Source organism: Endocarpon pusillum (assembly GCF_000464535.1).
Source record: "Endocarpon pusillum Z07020 unplaced genomic scaffold scaffold2538, whole genome shotgun sequence".
Lineage (NCBI taxonomy): Eukaryota > Fungi > Ascomycota > Eurotiomycetes > Verrucariales > Verrucariaceae > Endocarpon > Endocarpon pusillum.
Window position 1 is genome coordinate 109328 of NW_006916203.1, and position 18009 is coordinate 127336.

The window sequence follows — 18009 nt, forward strand, 5'->3', positions numbered from 1 at the left end:
CATCCCATCCCCATAAGCTCCGCCTGCGCGACTCGCAAAACACCCCGTACTTTCACAGCCCCTGCACCCCCTCCGCTGTCTATACCTGGATCATCTACCTGACTTGCGCTATTACTTCAGCTGCGTCCCGGCATCCGCTTAAGCATGATACAGCGTGGCACGGATGGCACAGCCCGCACATGGTACTGTGGACGGTAGGCTTAAGCTTAAGCTCAATCAAGACTAAGTAGGGAAGGAGGGAAGGAAGGAACAAAGTGGGGCAAACAGGGCAAGCAGGAGGTGATGGCGAGAGTGAGAGTAAAGGGATCAGATGGATCAAAGGGATGGGATTGGATTGGATGGCAGGAAGGTCAGTCTAATCTAAGTTATGCGCTGAGTAAGGAACCAAAGCAAGGGGATCACGCATCGCGCATCAAGCATCACAGCTCGTCTCTGCTGTGGCTGCTACCCGACGCGGAGCTTGCAGTGGCGGACGAAGAAGTCGGAGTCGATGTCGATGTCGCTGTTTCCGCTCCATCATCCACATCCCTAGTGGCACTCGCACTCGCGCTCGCACTCTTTCCCTGCTTTCCCTTCTTCGCTTTACTCTTCTTCCCTGCTCCCGCTCCTCCGGCCTTGGGACCCTTGCCCTTCCTCTGTGCGGGGATCCTGATATTCTTAACCACGACGTCCCTGATCACCCTCTGCAGTTCCCCTGTCTTCTGTTCCAATTCCCGAACCAATACCACCGGGTCATCGTGGTCTCCCAGCTGACTCTGCGCCGACAGCTTTTCTTCTAGCCATCTGGAGACGGTATCGTAGGAGGATTGGAGGCTGGAGAGATCGGCTGCGTTGTAGGGGGAGATGACGGACGGGTCGTTTGTCTCGGATGATTCGGGAGTAGACGCGGTGCTGGTGCTTGTGGTTGAGTAGGGATCGTCGTCGAGCTCGTCATCGCCCTCAGCTTCCGCATCTCTATTTTTCTCACTCGATGCCGAAGACTCTGTTTCAGAAGCTGCAGAGGCGGCGGCGGCGGCTGCGGCTGCTTCGGTCTCGGCACTCTGCTTCGCATCCTCGGCCGCTTTTTCTACACTACTCTCCACCATTTTGATCATACCCTTCATCTGATCGAGGCTTTCGTTTAATTTTTCAATCGTCCCTGCTCGCTTAGAGGCTTCTTCTCTTCGCTTCAGGACTGGTTCGACGATGCCCTTCAATTCTTTTAATCGATCTTGGAAGTCCCGGAGCTTGGCGTCGACACCATCGCCGTAAAGCCACTCGCTTGCTTCATTCAGTTTCTGCTCGAGCGTGTCGCGGATTTCTTGGGTAGAATGTGTAATGAAGGTAGGGTCTGTAATGTAGTCGCGGGCGCGGTAGGTGAAGGATTCGAGCGTGTTTAGAGCTTCAGCGCGGCGGGAGCGTGCAAGATCCGAGGCATCAAGTTTTGCCAGACGAGTACGGATGCGGGTCAACTGGTCGACAGGGATTGGGAGATTGAGGCCGAGTGGACGCGTGGTGAGGGAGAGAGGAATCACTACTATACTTGATGATGGTTTTGTCGCTTTATCTGTGGTGGATGTGGAGGCTGATGGCGAAGTCGATGTCTCTTCATCGGTGGATAGGGTAGCTGATGTAGTGTCGGCGTCTGCAGAGTCGTCCTCCTGAAGTGGTTCTTGATCTTCAGCCTTCTTGGACCCAAATCCGAATAGACCTTTGACATTATCCATCACGCCCCCTTCCTTTGTGGCTTCAACTTCACAGCTAACACTACCGGATAGTACTTCAGGCAGACCATCAAGTGGACTGAGGCGCATTGTCAATTTTGTGCTCATGTTGGCGCTCGTGCAAGCATATTTGTCCTTCAACTGGGCAGCGGAGGCGGTCAAGTTGCTGACGCTGACTTCCAAAACTGGGATCTCTCTTTCGTCAACCATTTGAGTTAGGTCCAGATGGAAGTCCTCCTGAGTTTTGAATGGAACTTGCTTCTCCGGCCCAATGAGCGACTTTCGTGTGAATACTTTTTGCGCTCTCTCTTTCCCATCGCTTGTCCAGCGAAGATGCACGTCAAATCCAGAGGTATCATCTGCCCGAATGTCCTTGACACGGAAGCTGGGGCTGAGGCCAGCTGCTTTGAAAGCTGCCCCTAGGACCGCCGCCTCATCGGCGTTGACATTTGTCCTGATCTTGCTGGGACCCCCGGCAACTGCCTCGAGATGTTTCTGGACGAAAGGGGTACGTACAGCGCCGCCGTGCAAGATCACGGAATTCAGCTGCTGAACGCTGATGCCAGCTGCCTCCAGAGTGTGCACCAGCGGAACGCTTACCTGCGAGGCCTGGAATATAGCCAGCTCTTCAAACTCAGCTCTCGACAGTTGATACTTGAAGTTAACATCCTCAAAGAACAATCCTTCCAACGTTGCTGAAGTCTGAGAGTTAGCGCTCAGGACTTGTCGCATCCGCTCAGCTTCTTTCCAGAGTCTTGCAATTGTCTTCGCGTTCTTCCAAACATGGATAGGCATGACGTCTAATGCTTTCATTTTCGGTGTGTCCACGAAGCTCGCAACCATGTCATCAACGATCAGTTGATTCCAGGCGTCCCCTCCAAGGTCTTTCTTCCAATTGGAACTCACGACCTGGACTTCTTGTATAGTCTTATTGCGCTTTCCGATGTCTTTGACGGTCCTGCCCTGAAATCTCAGAAGAGTGGCGGTAGTCGACCCTGCTCCCATATCGTAGACAAGATGATACTCCGGCGCTGCTCCATCGCTGATGCTGGGAAATGTTCTGCTGGTCGCGTAGTTGACGCCAACCGCCAACCCATCGCTTATTAGCCCAAGCACCCTCAGGCCGGCCAGATCGGCAGCCAGTTCCAGTGCTCGTTTCTCTTCCGCAGTGTAGAATGCTGGAACCGTCAACACAACATCCGTGATATCCGCGCCCTGTCCCGCAGTCACATCGGCATTGGCCTTAATGTTTTTGAGCTCCATGGCCAGTAGTTCTTCGAGCATGAACGGAGGTTCCGTCTTTTCGAAAACCTGACTCTTGAAAGCAACCGTGGCCTGTTTCAAGGTCTCGTTCCGGACCATGGACTCAACGCTCAACCCCGGATATCTTCTTTGATACTCTTGTGCCCATTCCGAGCCAACGTCGACACCCAACAAGGTTTTGAGGTTGGGGTATACATCTCCTGGGAATCTGCCAGCCAGTGCAATGGCGTCGCCACCATACAACCGTTCGGGCAGCGCTTCTGGGTCTGTTGCTTGTAATCTTGAGGGCTTGAACGCAAGGGTTGCAGCTTCTTTGCGCTTGGAATCTTTGGTAAGAACGATCTCGAGGGGAATTCCGGGCTTGACAAGAGCAGCTTTGATGTACTCGGTGCCCAGGTCGATACCCAGGACAGCGGAAGCGGCAGAGGCACTCGAGAATAGGACACAGAGAAGGAGAAAGGGCAGGAGGGTGTGAGTCGGAGGGACACGTCGGCGACCAGGAGGCGCCATACTGTCAAGCTTGTCCTTTAAATCATGAACAAGACCGCAAGTAAAATGGAATGTTGCGAGGCATGGTAGGAAAAGCTGCCTGCACCTGAGTCAGAAGGGCCACAACACGGCAATGGCAACAGTAACGGAAACGCGAAACACGAAAACACGAAAAACTCCAATCGAGACACCGTGTTGTTTTCCTGAAGCCAGCTTGCCAGATGATATTTGATACAAGAACCCGAGTGCGAATTGGAGTTGATAGAGGACACTTGTAACCTTTTCTCCCCGCTTACCCACACTTAGGTAGTAACTAGGTACTACCGGTACAGGGTATATCCTTAAAACAACCCCTTTTTTTTTATCTTTTATTATTCCACTAATTATTATTCAAATCAGCTAAAAAATAGCTAGAATTCGCAAAACTACTTGAAAAAACTATCAATAGCCTGATTCGTCAATTTCAATACCTACAGAGCCTCTATGCAGGCTACATACAATAGTCGATACTCTACTGCGTACGCGACTTCTTTGCGCCGCGCAGGCTACAGCTGGCAAATTACCTCGAAAAAAGCTATTCGAATCACTCGGTATACCAAAAGCAACAGGCTATCGAATCCTCAAATCACAATCTACGCGCTGCAGCAATAACGTCTATAATCGCGGTCGAAAACCTGTTTTGGAGCCTCATCAATGCGAGGCTATTGAGACAGTTGAAGATAGCTCATTTCGTGCTGCATCTGCCTCTCATTATGCCATAGCAAGCTCAATTGGCCTGGCTCAAGGATCTGAACGCGTAATTCAAAGAAACATGGCTCAATTTGGAGTAGGCACCTATAGAGCGCAGCAGAAAAAATACATCCATTCTAAAAATATCAAGATACGCCAAATATAGGGATTTGAACGTCGGCATTAGAATTTAGAGAAATTTAAGCAGTACAAATACAGCGATGAGTGCCATTTTGCATGTGGCTTGCAATGACAAGCTATAGTACATCGTCGCTGTGGCACAGAAGCACGAAATGCTTCTTCAAAGATCCATTTTTGATTGAAACAGCCTAATTAAATTTGGCATGTATTTGCGTACATTAGATGGAATTACAAGAGTCCCCTACACTTCTACACAGGCGCAGGAGGAGGTGGACAGCTTACTCAAGCTGATTATCTCGTTTTTTTAGAAGAAGTTATCGCTCTTAATTAGGATAAGGATTAGATACTTCTAGAGGATAACGATAATGCTCATGGCACTCGTGGCAAGGCCGACAACAAAGTCAAAAAAGCCAAAGCTCGTTTAGGGATCCAATGGGAAGCTAATTGCCCAGAATCGCCTGATTTGAACCCTATAGAGAGCATCTGGAGGTTGTTGAAGCAGAGACTGAAGAATCGAGGCCTTATTACTGATCCGGAGGAGCTGCGGCGAGCAATTGAGGAGGAGTGGGATAAAATCACTCTGGAGGAGATCAATAAGGCAATTGCTACGATGCCCAAAAGAGTAGCTGCCGTAAACGAGCGAAATGGTCTTCCTATACCATTTTGAAGATAGAAGTAATAGAGTGGTGTGGGACGGAAGTCTCATTATTTCCGTCACCTAGCTCCGGGCCTGAAGTAATGTTAGCTCAGCGCTAGTATCTTTACTTGTATATCCTCTCAGTACAGAGAAGCTATGCTCAAAAGAAGCTAGATGTAATAATCTAACTAATCAGAACAGATGCAGATAGAACAAAGCTTCAAAGTGACGAATAATAAAATTACGTTGTCGTATTAAGAACTAACTGCTCTTAGCACTAGACTAACATTACTTCAAGGCCCCCGTAGTAACGTAGTAAGCGAGAATCAGGGCTGGAGGGCTGCCAGAGCTCACCGAGAGCAAGAAATCATTGGGAGCAGTGACAGCTGGGCTGAAAGTATGTATCTTGTATTATTGATGCTATGCTAAATTAGATCACTATTATCATGTCCTATTGCCATTGCCATGCCATTGCCATTGCCATTGATTTGACTGAGCCTGTTCAAAGGATTGGATGCTCTATCCACATATGGACAGAGACTTATATTAGTGGTATATCTACATGCCCAAGTGGCTGATGTTTTGGAATGGTACAATAAAACGTCATACTTCTGACAGCGTGTAGCCGTGAACATTATCATCGGTCAATAAACACAGCTCGCTATGCCAGCACCATGAGGGCAATCACCCCGCCCACCAGAGCAACAGCGGGCCTGTTACTTACCGCTGCGCCGGTATATTGAGCTGGTGCTGATGTCGTGGCCGAGCTAGCTGGAGCCGAAGGTACAAGGGTGGTCTCAGCTGACGATGCAGGTGGTGCTACCGGACCGTAGGTTGAAGATGGTGGAGATGGTGTAGGATGCGTCTCCACCGGCGCAGGCGGAGAGACAGGTTTCTCCGAAGTAGGTGACGGCGTAGGATGGGTCTCTGGAGACGGAGGTGGTTTCTCAGAGGTAGGTGGTGGTGTAGGGTGCGTCTCTGGAGGTGGCTTCTCTGTTGTGGTCTCCGGAGGTGGCTTCTCTGTTGTGGTCTGTGGAGGCGGCTTTTCTGTTGTCTTCTCTGTCGTCGTCTCTGGAGGTGGTTTCTCTGTTGTGGTCTGTGGAGGCGGCCTCTCTGTTGTCTTCTCCGTCGTCTTCTCTGTTGTGGTCTGTGGAGGCGGCTTCTCTGTTGTCTTCTCCGTCGTCTTCTCTGTTGTCTTCTTTGTCGTTGTCTCTGGAGGCGGCTTCTCTGTTGTCTTCTCCGTCGTCTTCTCTGTTGTCTTCTTTGTCGTTGTCTCTGGAGGCGGCTTCTCTGTTGTCTTCTCCGTCGTCTTCTCTGTCGTCTTCTCCGTCGTCGTCTGCGGAGGCGGCTTCTCCGTCGTCTTCTCCGTCGTCTTCTCTGTCGTCGTCTGTGGAGGCGGCTTCTCTGTTGTCTTCTCCGTCGTCTTCTCTGTTGTCTTCTTTGTCGTTGTCTCTGGAGGCGGCTTCTCTGTTGTCTTCTCTGTTGTCTTCTCTGTTGTCTTCTTTGTCGTTGTCTCTGGAGGCGGCTTCTCTGTTGTCTTCTCCGTCGTCTTCTCTGTTGTCTTCTTTGTCGTTGTCTCTGGAGGCGGCTTCTCTGTTGTCTTCTCCGTCGTCTTCTCTGTTTGTCTTCTCTGTCGTTAGCTTTTTTGTTGTTGTTGTTGTTGTTGTCTCTGGAGGTAGCTTCTCTGTTGTTGTCTTCTCTGTTGTTAGCTTTTTTGTTGTTATTGTTGTCTCTGGAGGTGACTTCTTTGTTGTTGTCGTCGTCTCTGGGGGCGGCTTCTCCGTCGTTGTCTCTGGGGGGAGCTTCTCAGTTGTCGTCTCTGGAGGTGGCTTTTTTGTTGTTGTTGTTGTCTCTGGAGGTGGCTTCTCTGTGGTAGTTTCTGGGGGCGGCTTCTCTGTTGTCGTCTCCGGAGGTAGCTTTTTAGTTGTTGTTGTGGTCTCTGGAGGTGGCTTCTCTGTGGTGGTATCTGGGGGTAGCTTTTTTGTTGTTGTTGTGGTCTCTGGAGGGGGCTTCTCCGTGGTGGTTTCTGGAGGCGGCTTCTCTGTCGTCTTTGGTGGCTTTTCCGTCGTCTTTGGGGGAGGATGTGTTTCACTTGTCTCATACGAGGTAGAAGACGTCGGTGGGGGATGAGGAGGGTAGCTCTCTGATGGCTTGGGCTCCTCGGTGGTCTCAGGCGGCGGGTGTGTTTCCGGCGGCGGAGGAGGGTAGCTCTCCGATGGCTTGGGATCCTCGGTGGTCTCAGGCAGTGAGTGTGTTTCAGGCGGCGGATGATAACCTTCAGGCTCTTCTGTTGGCTCTGGAGGAGCGGGATGGGTTTCGGGAGTAGGATATCCGTAGTCACTCGAGTGGTCGTCCCTCCTCAGAACAGGCCCAGCGAATGCAAGACTGGCAACAGCCAGCAGAACGAGTGAAGTCTTCATGATGCTAGATGCTATACGATTGTAGTATGCAAAAACGCTTGAAGGACTGGTGAAGTCCAAACGAGAGTGTTGTAGAGAGCTCAAGCAGAAGCTTCTACCTGATAGGACATCGGGGTCAAGCAGCACCTATATAGCCTATGGATCAGGTGGCTGCTTTTTGTATCCTGGCGAGACAACATTATTACCTCATCTTGCCCATTTCCAAGGTAACCGAGATGCACAAGTCCATAGTAGCACAGTCTTATTGTGATCGACGTTGCAGACGGCTGGGAACAAGTTGAATGGCAGGGCCGACCCAATTACCCACCGTTGTCGTACGAGCATACATTGTTGCAGTAGTGCATTCGACCAAGGTCGGTTGCAGCTCTGACTTTGGTGAAGTACATACTACGTAGTAGTAGATGAGTAGGCTAGCCTGATGTCGGCCAATGATCGCAGCCTAGGAAAGTCTAATGGCTGCTGTAGTGGCACTTGGACACCTCTGCCCAGAATCATACCATAAGAAGCTGTCCTCCCTACCACGAGTGTGGAAGTGGTACCCTGGCGCTCTGACATAAAAGGCGAGGTACAATGATGACATCTCAGGGCACTTCTTTCGGCCGACGACGAGGCAAGCTGGCTGGGAGGGGAGGCCTGCTGCGGCGACAAAAAATGGCTCAGACCGTCCTGTCTGTCTGCAATGCACTCAATAGTCAATACGAACAGAGGAAGTCCGGATGCCCAGCCACCGGAACAAAAGCTGCATTGTGATCGCGGGAGCTCGACATCATTTGAAACGAAGCTGCATTGTGTGCACAGATTCCTGGATGGACGCCGCTGCAGCTTGAAATTGAGACAGGATTCAACGAGGGGTTGGTCTGTCCGAGGTGGTGATGGTGGTAGTGGTGGTAGCCAACTCTCTTGCTTTGCATAGCACTTGAATACGAATGGTTGGGACATCATCAGCCATGGTCAGCATTAATGTCGAACAAGCAAGATCAGGCAAGAATCAGCGCGCCTGGTGAGCAGGATTGATGTAACGAGGCAAGGCCATCCTTGTCGAGAAGAGAAAGAGGAAGTACGGAATAATGGAGTGGTGTCTCACAGGTCACATCATCGACTGCGTCCGAGTGATCTGTCCTGCTTAGTACTTAGCTCGTCGAGTAACATGGGCAGACGGGAAGATTGGACCTAGGGAAGAATCTTTCCCCACAATTTCCGCTGATGGAAAGCTAAGTACAGAGTAGCCATAGTAACATAGCCTTCTCGCACTTGCATCCGAGACATGCATTTTTAGATGCATACGCTTCTTGATGGTGTTTGCGGGGCGATACCAGCCCCAGCTTATCTCTCATTCGTTGTTGACGCTGGTTGCAGCACAAATCGTTCCTTATCCAGCATTATGTACGTAGTAGTATTATTCTGACTGTGATGAGCTGGAAGCAGCCTTTGTTGGGTGGTTGGCGTTGTGCGACAGCCATGGCTTTCTCATCCTTGTTCGACTCAGCTCCGCATGTGACAGCTATTCTCTCGCCATGGGTCTTCTGCATCGAGAACGAGGACCGAAACAGTGCCAATGGGAGTTCGCTATACTTACGGTGCTTACCGGAACCGATGTGCTGAGGATATTTGTTGATGGCCAGAGCCCAATTTGAGCAGGATTTCTCCTGCGATGCCGATACGGAATATGTTGGCAGATACCTTGTTGTGACTGTACCCTTTGGGACGTCAGCCCCCATTGATGCCTTATCATTGAGCAGGGGAGCCATCACTTTGGTTGAGAATCGCTTTATGGAGGACTGGCGGAGCCAAAGCTCGATATTCGGATGCGGCAGTTTCCCCGCGCGAGGGTTTGAGGAAAGGAAATTGTCTACTACATAGTAGTTAAGGCTGGGGCCGGAGGGGAGGGGCTATGCCGGGAGAAGGACAGCTGGCCCTCGGGACCGCGGGACCCTGTCCCCCCCGCACTGCGTGAACAAATCGTGCATGGCCCCCAGCCTCCACGCGCTTCCGCCTGTAGCACCAGTCTACTACGTAAGATTTAATGTAAATGTAATATTAGGATAGTACGGAGTACTACTGTGCATTCCATAAGTGTTGCGAATCCTTAGCGCCTCAAATTTGCTGCTGCTGCTCAATCCACAACTACAAACAGCTTTTACGATTTATATAGATATATAAATTATGTAAACCCTATAGTAAAATCTAATTAAGCTTTATCTGATTCTTTTGGTGTAGATTTTAAGATTCTTTCTCAAGAGATTAATAATCTACATACAAAATGGTATAAGCATAATCTACTATCTAAAGACTTTTGAAACTTAAGAAATCAGCCTGGATCAAGATCTTCTAGGCTATAGCTACTGAATAGTATAGATTTCAGAACATCTTACTGCATAATGAAGAATTCAGTATAAGTTGTTGAGCTGCAGCAGCAGATTTTGGGTAGCTGAGGATTTTCGCAGCACTTTTGGAACGCACAGTACTGCCTATCTGTGAAATCAGCAATTATAGCCTAGAGGCTACAGGCCCTGGCCCTGGTCCTCTATGACGAAGGCGTTTTCTTCACAGTTCAATCGCCGAGAAGCCGGACAACTCGAGCTGTTGGGCATTGCGGCAGAGACGTTGGCAAAGAGTCATTGGTCGCTGCCAGAATCTGAGCTGTTCTGCCAGCCTTCCTCATATGCGGCTCCTAGATCCGCAAGATCATTGAGAAGTGCTTCTCGGGTGTCCACGTCAATCCTTCTGCTGATCATGCGACCCATGTCTTTGAGCCGAGTACTGGTCTCGGAGCTGGCCACCAGCGCCGCGCCAATTCCAAGCTCTAGGTCGGAACTGCCGCCAAATAGTGTATCCGGGAAGGTATCTAGTTGAGGAAAAGGCACATTGACGTGGTAGCTAGAATGGAGGGGAAGAGTCAGCTCTAAGTTCTAAGTAGTCCAGTAAAAGCATGTGGGAGCCGCGATGCCAAGTCCACCATGGCAGTCTCTCTCTGGGACACATGGGTGACGGAGGAGGCATCGCTCGCAGTCAAATGAAAGAGTTCACGCAGTTGCACTAAAGGGGAGGTATCACAGAGGGGGCTCTCACATTTCTACAACGGCGTCTTGGTCCGCTCCACCTGCTAGAATGGGCATCTGCGAGCGAGGCATGCAGCGCCAGATCTCAGCCCGACTGAAAACATGCGGCGTTCGCCCCAAAGTAGTAATCTGACTCGTTCGTGGAGAATACTCTAGGTCGAATGTCGTGGTAAGCAACGACGGCGCGCGAGATGCCTTGTTCCCGGCCAGATGTGGCGTCTTTCCCGTGACGACACCCGCTTTAAGATCAAAGAGAGTGCGCGACCTAGTGTTGTTTAGAATGCCCTCAAGCTCGGCCAGCGTAGTGCTGCGACCACTACCATCCCTCAACCGAGTCGGTAATGTCATCGATTCTACCGCTGTGCACAGCAGAGCCGATTTTGCCCATTCAGAAGATCGATCCAGCTGGATATATCCAGGAATGCTGGTGGGAGGGCTTGAAAGCCGAATATAAGCTGAGACTTGTGCTGCTGTTGCTTGGAGCGTCCTTGCCCCATTTGCATTCCGACGGGTCTCAGCTTGCTGCCTCGGCATGAGTGAAGTGCCCAACATGATTTCAACGTGAACATTACCCGGCTCACTGGCATCCCATCCTCCAAACCCCAAAGCCAGATGCTAGTCTTGCCGTATTCGTCCCGAAGGAGGTCAATATAACTGGATGCAAAGCCTCCCCATGCATCATCAACGCCAGTGAAGATCTGGATGCCTGCTAGCTGATCACATTCTTCTGCAAACGGACGCATGTCGCGGTCGAGCAGGTCAGACTCTTTGTCCAGATCATTGAAGAGATCCTGGCCAGCGTTCCAACTTTCAAAGGGCATCAGCTGTGAATTGAGGTCATACTCATTCAGCTGAACAATCGATCTCGGATGATAGAACACACGGTTGAAATCAGACCAATATCTAACATCGACTGCTGTCAACTGAGAAGTTGGCAGGCCCTGGTCGAGGTTCTTTTGATAGTCAGTAGGTTCGATGGGGGGCTGCTGCTGCGTCGACGTTTTGCCCTGCCTAACCCCAGTCATGTTTCCTGCTTTGGTCTCGGTTGGATAAGAGTTCTCTCACCACAAATCATTGGCGGGTGGGACCTCCTCGGAGAGCTCATAGAGTGCATTGTACTTCCGGAGTGATCCAAACCCACCTTTGAGGTCGTAGATCACTGTGCGAGGAGTAAATGTCTCTGAACCATCAGCCCCAAGGCCACCTCGGAAGTGCACATCGTGGTCAACTGCAGGCTGCTCGTTCTCCGAATAGGTGAAATAAGACTCCTGTGCTACATCAGTATTGACAGCAAGACAAGCTTGGTATGATGACGACTTGAATGTTCCAGAAATGCGTGGCAAGATAGTTGCTTCTTTGACCAAATTGAAGAGACACGATTTCATGCATGACAACCTTGAGCGACGGCTGAGAATTAGTCGGATCCTCAATTACCCATATCAAGCATTGCACGCATCCTCATCCACGGGCAAGCTACCAAAGTGTATAAAACTTTCAGGAGAATATTATTGTATAAGTACTGAGTACTGCGTACGTAGTAGTACACTACTTACTACTAACTTAGTATTTACTACGTAGTGTTAGCCTTGGCAGCGGAACCAGCCCACCATAGTACTAGTACTTACCATGAGAAGGGGTAGCTAAAGATATGAGCTAAGTGCCGTTAGTAGAAATAACAGCTACTTTGTTAAATGACCACCATACTAATATAATAAGAGAAGCATATTTTGACCATATTGTAATTATATTTTCAGGAAAATACGTTGTAGATAGTAAGATTTCATTGGATCACAGACAATTAAGCCGCATATCTCTGTACTCTTTAAATAATCTTATGGTTAGGCCTAATCTAAGCGCACTTTGATGGCTCCCCTAGCATTATTTTAAGAGGGCCTCTTTCTGCTAAGTACTAACTAACTAGTAAGTAGTAGGACCCACAAACACACATCCGCTTGGGCTGATCCGCACCTGCTATGCAGCTGCATGCTGCTCTTCCGAAGCCACTCGCTGATATCTATCAAGCATAAGTTGGGCATGCTTGTCTGACCTTACGACAAACTCCATTTCGAATGGTTTCGCGGTGGTGATAAGAGTGTTCGTGAAATCATAATCATTAATCGGGACTTCTCCGCCAGAAGGTAGCCGTTTCTTCTCCAACTTGAAGGCCCAGGCAATCGCAGCACAAGCGACTAAAAGGTCCGCTTCCGCCCATTCCTGGCCCGGGCAGATCCGGCGTCCGAAGCCAAAGCCATGATAACCTCGTATGGTGGGATATTCAGTTAGTGGCTCGTGGTAGGTTGGATGACTGGATCAAGATATCGCCGCGGATTAAACGTATCAGGATCTGGATAGACAGCAGGATCACGGGCAAGAGACCTGTACAAGTCAGCAGTCAGTTCCACTACTTCAATAGGTGCGGGGAACAAACCATTCGACGGCGTGGATGTAGGCACCTTGAGGAATCAAGTAGCCATTCCATACGTCATCCTTCTCAAGTTCGTGAGGTATGCCTGTTCACAGTTAGAAATCATATGAGAGCTAGTCAGGACGAGGAGCTCCGACGAGGAAGAAGTCTTCCGCAGTGCGAGGTAGGGGTCATTCACCGGTAGGTATGGCGGGACACTAACGAAAGCATTCCTTGATGACCGCCCTGAGGAGTGGCAACTTCGATGCATCATCTAACCCTACCAATCTATCCTCTTCGCCTACTGTAGAGTCGATCTCTGCTCGCATTGCAATGTGCCACTGTGGATGTAAGACTATGGCCAAGAGAAAAGCCCTCAATGGAGAGCCGGTGGTCAAGATTGCTACATTGGCCATCATGCCAACCGAATGTGCCGCTTCGCGTTTCGCAAACTCTGGAAGTTTCTCAATCAGGGTGCTCGTGTAGCACGGTGTGCCTCGTCCAGCTTCCGTATCCCGAGCCGCGCGCGTTCGAGCAATGCTGTGAAGAGTTTCTCCTCCTCGGTATGTCTGCGGCGTTCCATCTGCTTCAACCTCACGATCCATTCCTGTAACCACATCAATATTGGGAGTGCGTTTGCTAGTGGTCCAGCGCGCGACAGACTGTACATGAAAGTGCGCGCATTTTCTGCCACGGGGATGACTGGATCTGGGGTATCCCACCTAAGTAGACAGATGATGCGTCCTAGGTAGCGGTCGATGAGACGCTCGTAATCAGGCAAATCATGTAGAATAGTAGCGAGAAAGCGGTGTGTTTCAGACAATATGTGGCCGTGATAGCCAGCTTGCAACATGGTGTGCCCAGACATTCGTTGCGGTCGCCAAATGCCTATTGGCGGTCAGTTGTGAGAGCCAACGATAGCCTGGGGAATAGTGACCGCCGTATTTGAGAAACGAGAGATACTCGACCCCATCTTTCGTTCCTGGCATGTATGAAATCCCACGTCGATCAGAGCAGATAGCGCCTCTTCTAGAGAGTAATTCGGCTACTATCTCGTTGCTTGAGATCCAAACATGGGTTTGACCCATCATGGTAGTCTGATAGATGGGTCCGTACTGGTCACCCCATTCTTTGAACTTGAACCAGCTCTTTTTCATATCGATATCATGTCCAATAATGGGGAGGCTTGAAAGCTCTTCTTTAGCCATCTCGTTAGTAAAAGAGAAAGGAACTCACTCTATGGTCTTGGAAGCGAGTGTGTCCCCTCTGGCATGAGCTGTCGACTGTTCCATATCCAACCAGCCACCACCAAGGGACTGACGCTGAGGACACTTCGTGAGAAACTCCGCAATACTAAGACTAAACCGCACAGCAGGAACTCTGCGAACAAGATAATCTGCACCTTTTCTCGCTCAAAGAACTTGAACATCCCGTGAGAAGTCATTTTAATTTGATCGACCCAAAGGGGAAACTTGGCAGTAAGGTGTGGAAGAAGAGCAGTGTGCAGAACAAAAGATATAACATAGGAAAGCACCAGCGGACATTTACTTCAAAAGGTTAAGCCATGCATTTCTGATAGCCTTCTTGGAACGGTTCCTCCAGCTGACGTGCAAGGTCCGATTTTACAGGGCCCCAATCATAAGTATTGCTTTTTTGATCATGGATCATGGTTCACCTAGAGGAAGCATTGTTTCTTCCGGTGTTGAACCGCCTGGAATTGAATCCGGCAATATTCGATCGCGATTGCTTCCCGAAAACCCGGATGGCTGCTATCATTCATGGGGTGAGAAACAAGTCGAATAAATCTGTCACGTGAACGACGGTTATATGCAATGCAATGCAATGCATTGGGAAAAGGCGTTATGGCCACGAGGTTCTGACAGTTCTGACAGCCAGACTAAGAAAGCATGCTGTTCATCCTTATGACGAACTCCAGGGATAATTTGAGTGCGCGTTATGACATAGGCCTCAGAAGGACAAAGTCTTATCAATGTAGTACAGCTGCGAAACACCACGGACAAATTTGGGACCCTGGGAAGCGACACAACCCGCCCAAAGGAGCCTGCGCCTTCCGTAGCACAATATTTTGTACATCGTGCAATCATTAGAACGGAGACGGCCTCTAAAATCAGGTACACATGCATCAACACTTGCTGGGTTGGCTTCCCGCTGGTATACAGAGTATTCGCCTCTCCTGCTCTCTGCTGCTCAAGCAAACAAATCGCACAGTGAAATGGTGTATCACTAGGCAGAGATTTAGCTTCTACTGTTCGGTGTTCAACTCTTTCGCCACGATAATCTGCTGATCTAAATATACCGAAGTCCGCAAGTCGGACCCTTGAAGCGCAGAGGGCGGATTGCATCTGATGGGCAGCTCGGAGAGTATACAGTGCAGTATTTTCCAATAAGATTCCAATTCCACGCCAGTATGGAGGCAAGGGGGGGAGGAAAACAGAGGAACAGTTGACGATTGAATTTTGATAATGAGCTGTGAGAGTTCCAACCTCCTGCGACTTCCTGCGACTTCCCGCGCCCGTCACTTTTGGCATCTTGGCAGCTGGAGCAGATGTAGTGGTTTTCAAGCCCTGCAAGTAATACATGTATACTTGCACACAGCGTTGCTACTACTACTACGGTACCGGGCAGAAGTATTGTTGGCACCGTTAGTAGCAACCAGTTCGGATACTGCGCTACATCGAAGTCCAAAAGCCTTCTTAGGCGTTTATCATTCAATCATTGGCCACAACAGTACCATTTAGCTTCTTAGAGCTTAGCTGTCTCATTTTTGGCTCCTTTTTACAGTAAAGATACTAGCGCGATGCTAATAATACTTCTACCTGGTACCGTGGTACTACACCACTAGTAGTACGAGTTGCTAGTTGGGTTTGAGTTAGTCATCCAATGTTTACATCCTCTTCTTGGCGCGTTCTTGGGGAATTGAACTTGAAGGTTTGGATTGCGCCAGGCAGTTTGGTGGTTAGGATAAGACAGACGAAAAAGCAGGACTCTGGATCGACCACCAGACGCTGGCATTACTCAAAGCGCCACACCTTGCAATGGCTACATTCCACTCTCCTCACTCACAATCAGTGACTGCTCCGCATTCCACCTGCGCTACGACCGACCGGCCGTCCCACCTATCTTCAGCAAACGACCCAGCTGTCCAGTATTCCCACCACAATTACAATATCTCGCCCAGAACGCAGGACGATTCCTCGGCCACTGAAGAAAACAATGAGTTCACCGAAGAGGATAATCTACGGCGTAATGCCGAGACTGCCTCAAGCCGCTCCTCGATCAGCTCCTTCCCTGCGTCTGTGGCTCCAAACGCAACTTTTTCCCCAACGAAGAAGCCCAAGCTTCAAGATTTGAGTATTGGTAGTCCTAGTGATGAAGCGAATGGGAGAAGATGGCGGCAATCACCATTCCGCAATCCAAGCTCTGTACGTAGCATACAGATGCGAGATGAGGACGATGCCATCTCGCACCATGGTAAAAGAACCTCTCGGATATCAAGAAACATGTCTACAATGTCAGCAAGATCCCCTGGCTCAATATCTCAGACCAAACGACGTAGCGATGCGGAGAGCTTGCTGTCACCCAAAAATGCCAAGGTGAAAAAGGAGTTTCCTTTGGTATTACTTCACTGCTCCCTTTTACCTCCTACTATGCCCATACAGGCAAGAATCTCCGATGCAGTATTGATGCAGGCTGTTTTACCAGAGGAATATTGGCAGCGGTGGAAACTACTATGCGACAAGATCACGAATGATATTGAGATTCAGGGCAGAGGCGTGCTGATTCCGCACCCTAAGGCTGATTATGAGCTTCTGGAGGAAAGGCTGTTGGAGAGCCTGGAGCTCGCGGAACCACGAGTAAGGTCAGGGCACTTTTTCGGAAATGAAGACGTTGATGTGGTTGAAGAAAGTGAGAGCGACACCGAAACAGCCAGACAGGGCACTAAATGTCAAGATTGTGGGAGGAGAGTAGTGGAAAACACTACACGAGATCGAGAATGGGAGGTCAAGGTATATGCTGCGAATGGACTGATGCGAGCCGGAGCCTGGTCTGCTGCCTGGAATGAGATGGAAAAGGTCGATGTGGAAGTTAGTGTGAGCTTACCACAAGATATAAGAAGAGAGGTGGAAGAAAGATGCTTACGTCTAGGATTTGACCATGAACCGGAAGCAGAAGTTGTGAATGGGTACGAGCCTTCTGACGCGGAGAGACGGAGGAGAGAGGTATATGGCACATCCAAGCATGATCCACAAGAGAAGATCGACGGCCTTTTCGAAGCAAGCGGTTCTCATAATGATGCTCATCAGGAGGCCGTTCGATCGCAGCTTCATTATCAACATCACGTCCCGCCTCCAACTATCGAGCTCCGGCACCTCTTTATCAGTTACGTCAGCCTTCTTGCGCAAGACAGGCGCAACGTGGTCATTGCTGTCTTGAGCTTGGCTGTGCTATTCTTTGCATTTGGTACTTCCCCGCCGCCACAGCAAGGGGTCGGCTGGAGTAAGGTACCTGTCAACGTTTCTGTACCACCTTCGGAAGTTGTTCCACATTGCACCCACGTTTCCATATCGTCTGTGATACCTGCACCAGTGGTGCCAACATCGATTCTGCCTGCGGACAGCACTCCGACATCAAAGGATTGTGTCAGATTAACAGAATGCAACAAACCAATGATTCCGGTGCATTCCCCAGTGGTGGTACAGGAAGCTGGCATTTCAAGCTTGAAGGGCTCTGTTATTCTAGCAGAATGCAATCAACCAACGACGTCCGCTGCTGGTGCGGGTGCCGCGAATGTGCAAGCACCTACTGCTGACAGGAACCAAGAGTTTGTGGGTGAGACAGTTTTGTAGAATTGAATAGGAGGCAGGTGCAGCCATAGCCTTGAGATTTGAATTAGCTTGTTCTGGAGGCTGAGAGAGCGCATTTAGAAATGTTTTGTTCTAGTTCCGGATACCCAAGTGATACCACGACAAACTTCTGGCAATCAATTCTTCGCAACAGTACTGAAGTGAGCATTTCTGTTGCTGAATAAAACAAAGAAGCGTAGTTCCATGATTTCTCGGTTGACAGGATACTACTTGATGATGTTTGAGAATGGTCTGAGAATTCCTTCACATAGTAAACAATGAGCAGACATTATTATCAC

The 18009-nt window shown here is 49.7% G+C and overlaps 4 protein-coding genes across 4 annotated transcripts; 1 reads left to right on the top strand and 3 right to left on the bottom strand.

The window, feature by feature from the left end:
• Positions 1–419: 419 nt before the first annotated feature.
• EPUS_02824 (uncharacterized protein) lies at positions 420–3476 on the bottom strand (the record flags this gene model as incomplete). The annotated part of the gene is made up of 1 exon (XM_007803583.1): positions 420–3476. The coding sequence occupies one exon, from the start codon at positions 3474–3476 to the stop codon at positions 420–422; it is 3057 nt and encodes a 1018-aa protein (XP_007801774.1).
• A 2147-nt stretch (positions 3477–5623) lies between these two features.
• On the bottom strand, positions 5624–7382 carry EPUS_02825 (uncharacterized protein; the record flags this gene model as incomplete). Its single annotated transcript, XM_007803584.1, has 2 exons — positions 5624–6587; positions 6706–7382. 2 exons carry the CDS (start codon positions 7380–7382, stop codon positions 5624–5626), a joined length of 1641 nt encoding a protein of 546 aa, XP_007801775.1.
• Positions 7383–9997: 2615 nt separating this feature from the next.
• On the bottom strand, positions 9998–13450 carry EPUS_02826 (uncharacterized protein; the record flags this gene model as incomplete). The annotated part of the gene is made up of 8 exons (XM_007803585.1): positions 9998–10259; positions 10452–10963; positions 11014–11452; positions 11507–11709; positions 12494–12655; positions 12748–12817; positions 12870–12951; positions 13069–13450. The coding sequence occupies 8 exons, from the start codon at positions 13448–13450 to the stop codon at positions 9998–10000; spliced, it is 2112 nt and encodes a 703-aa protein (XP_007801776.1).
• Positions 13451–15901: 2451 nt separating this feature from the next.
• On the top strand, positions 15902–17713 carry EPUS_02827 (uncharacterized protein; the record flags this gene model as incomplete). Its single annotated transcript, XM_007803586.1, has 1 exon — positions 15902–17713. One exon carries the CDS (start codon positions 15902–15904, stop codon positions 17711–17713), a length of 1812 nt encoding a protein of 603 aa, XP_007801777.1.
• Positions 17714–18009: the final 296 nt, after the last annotated feature.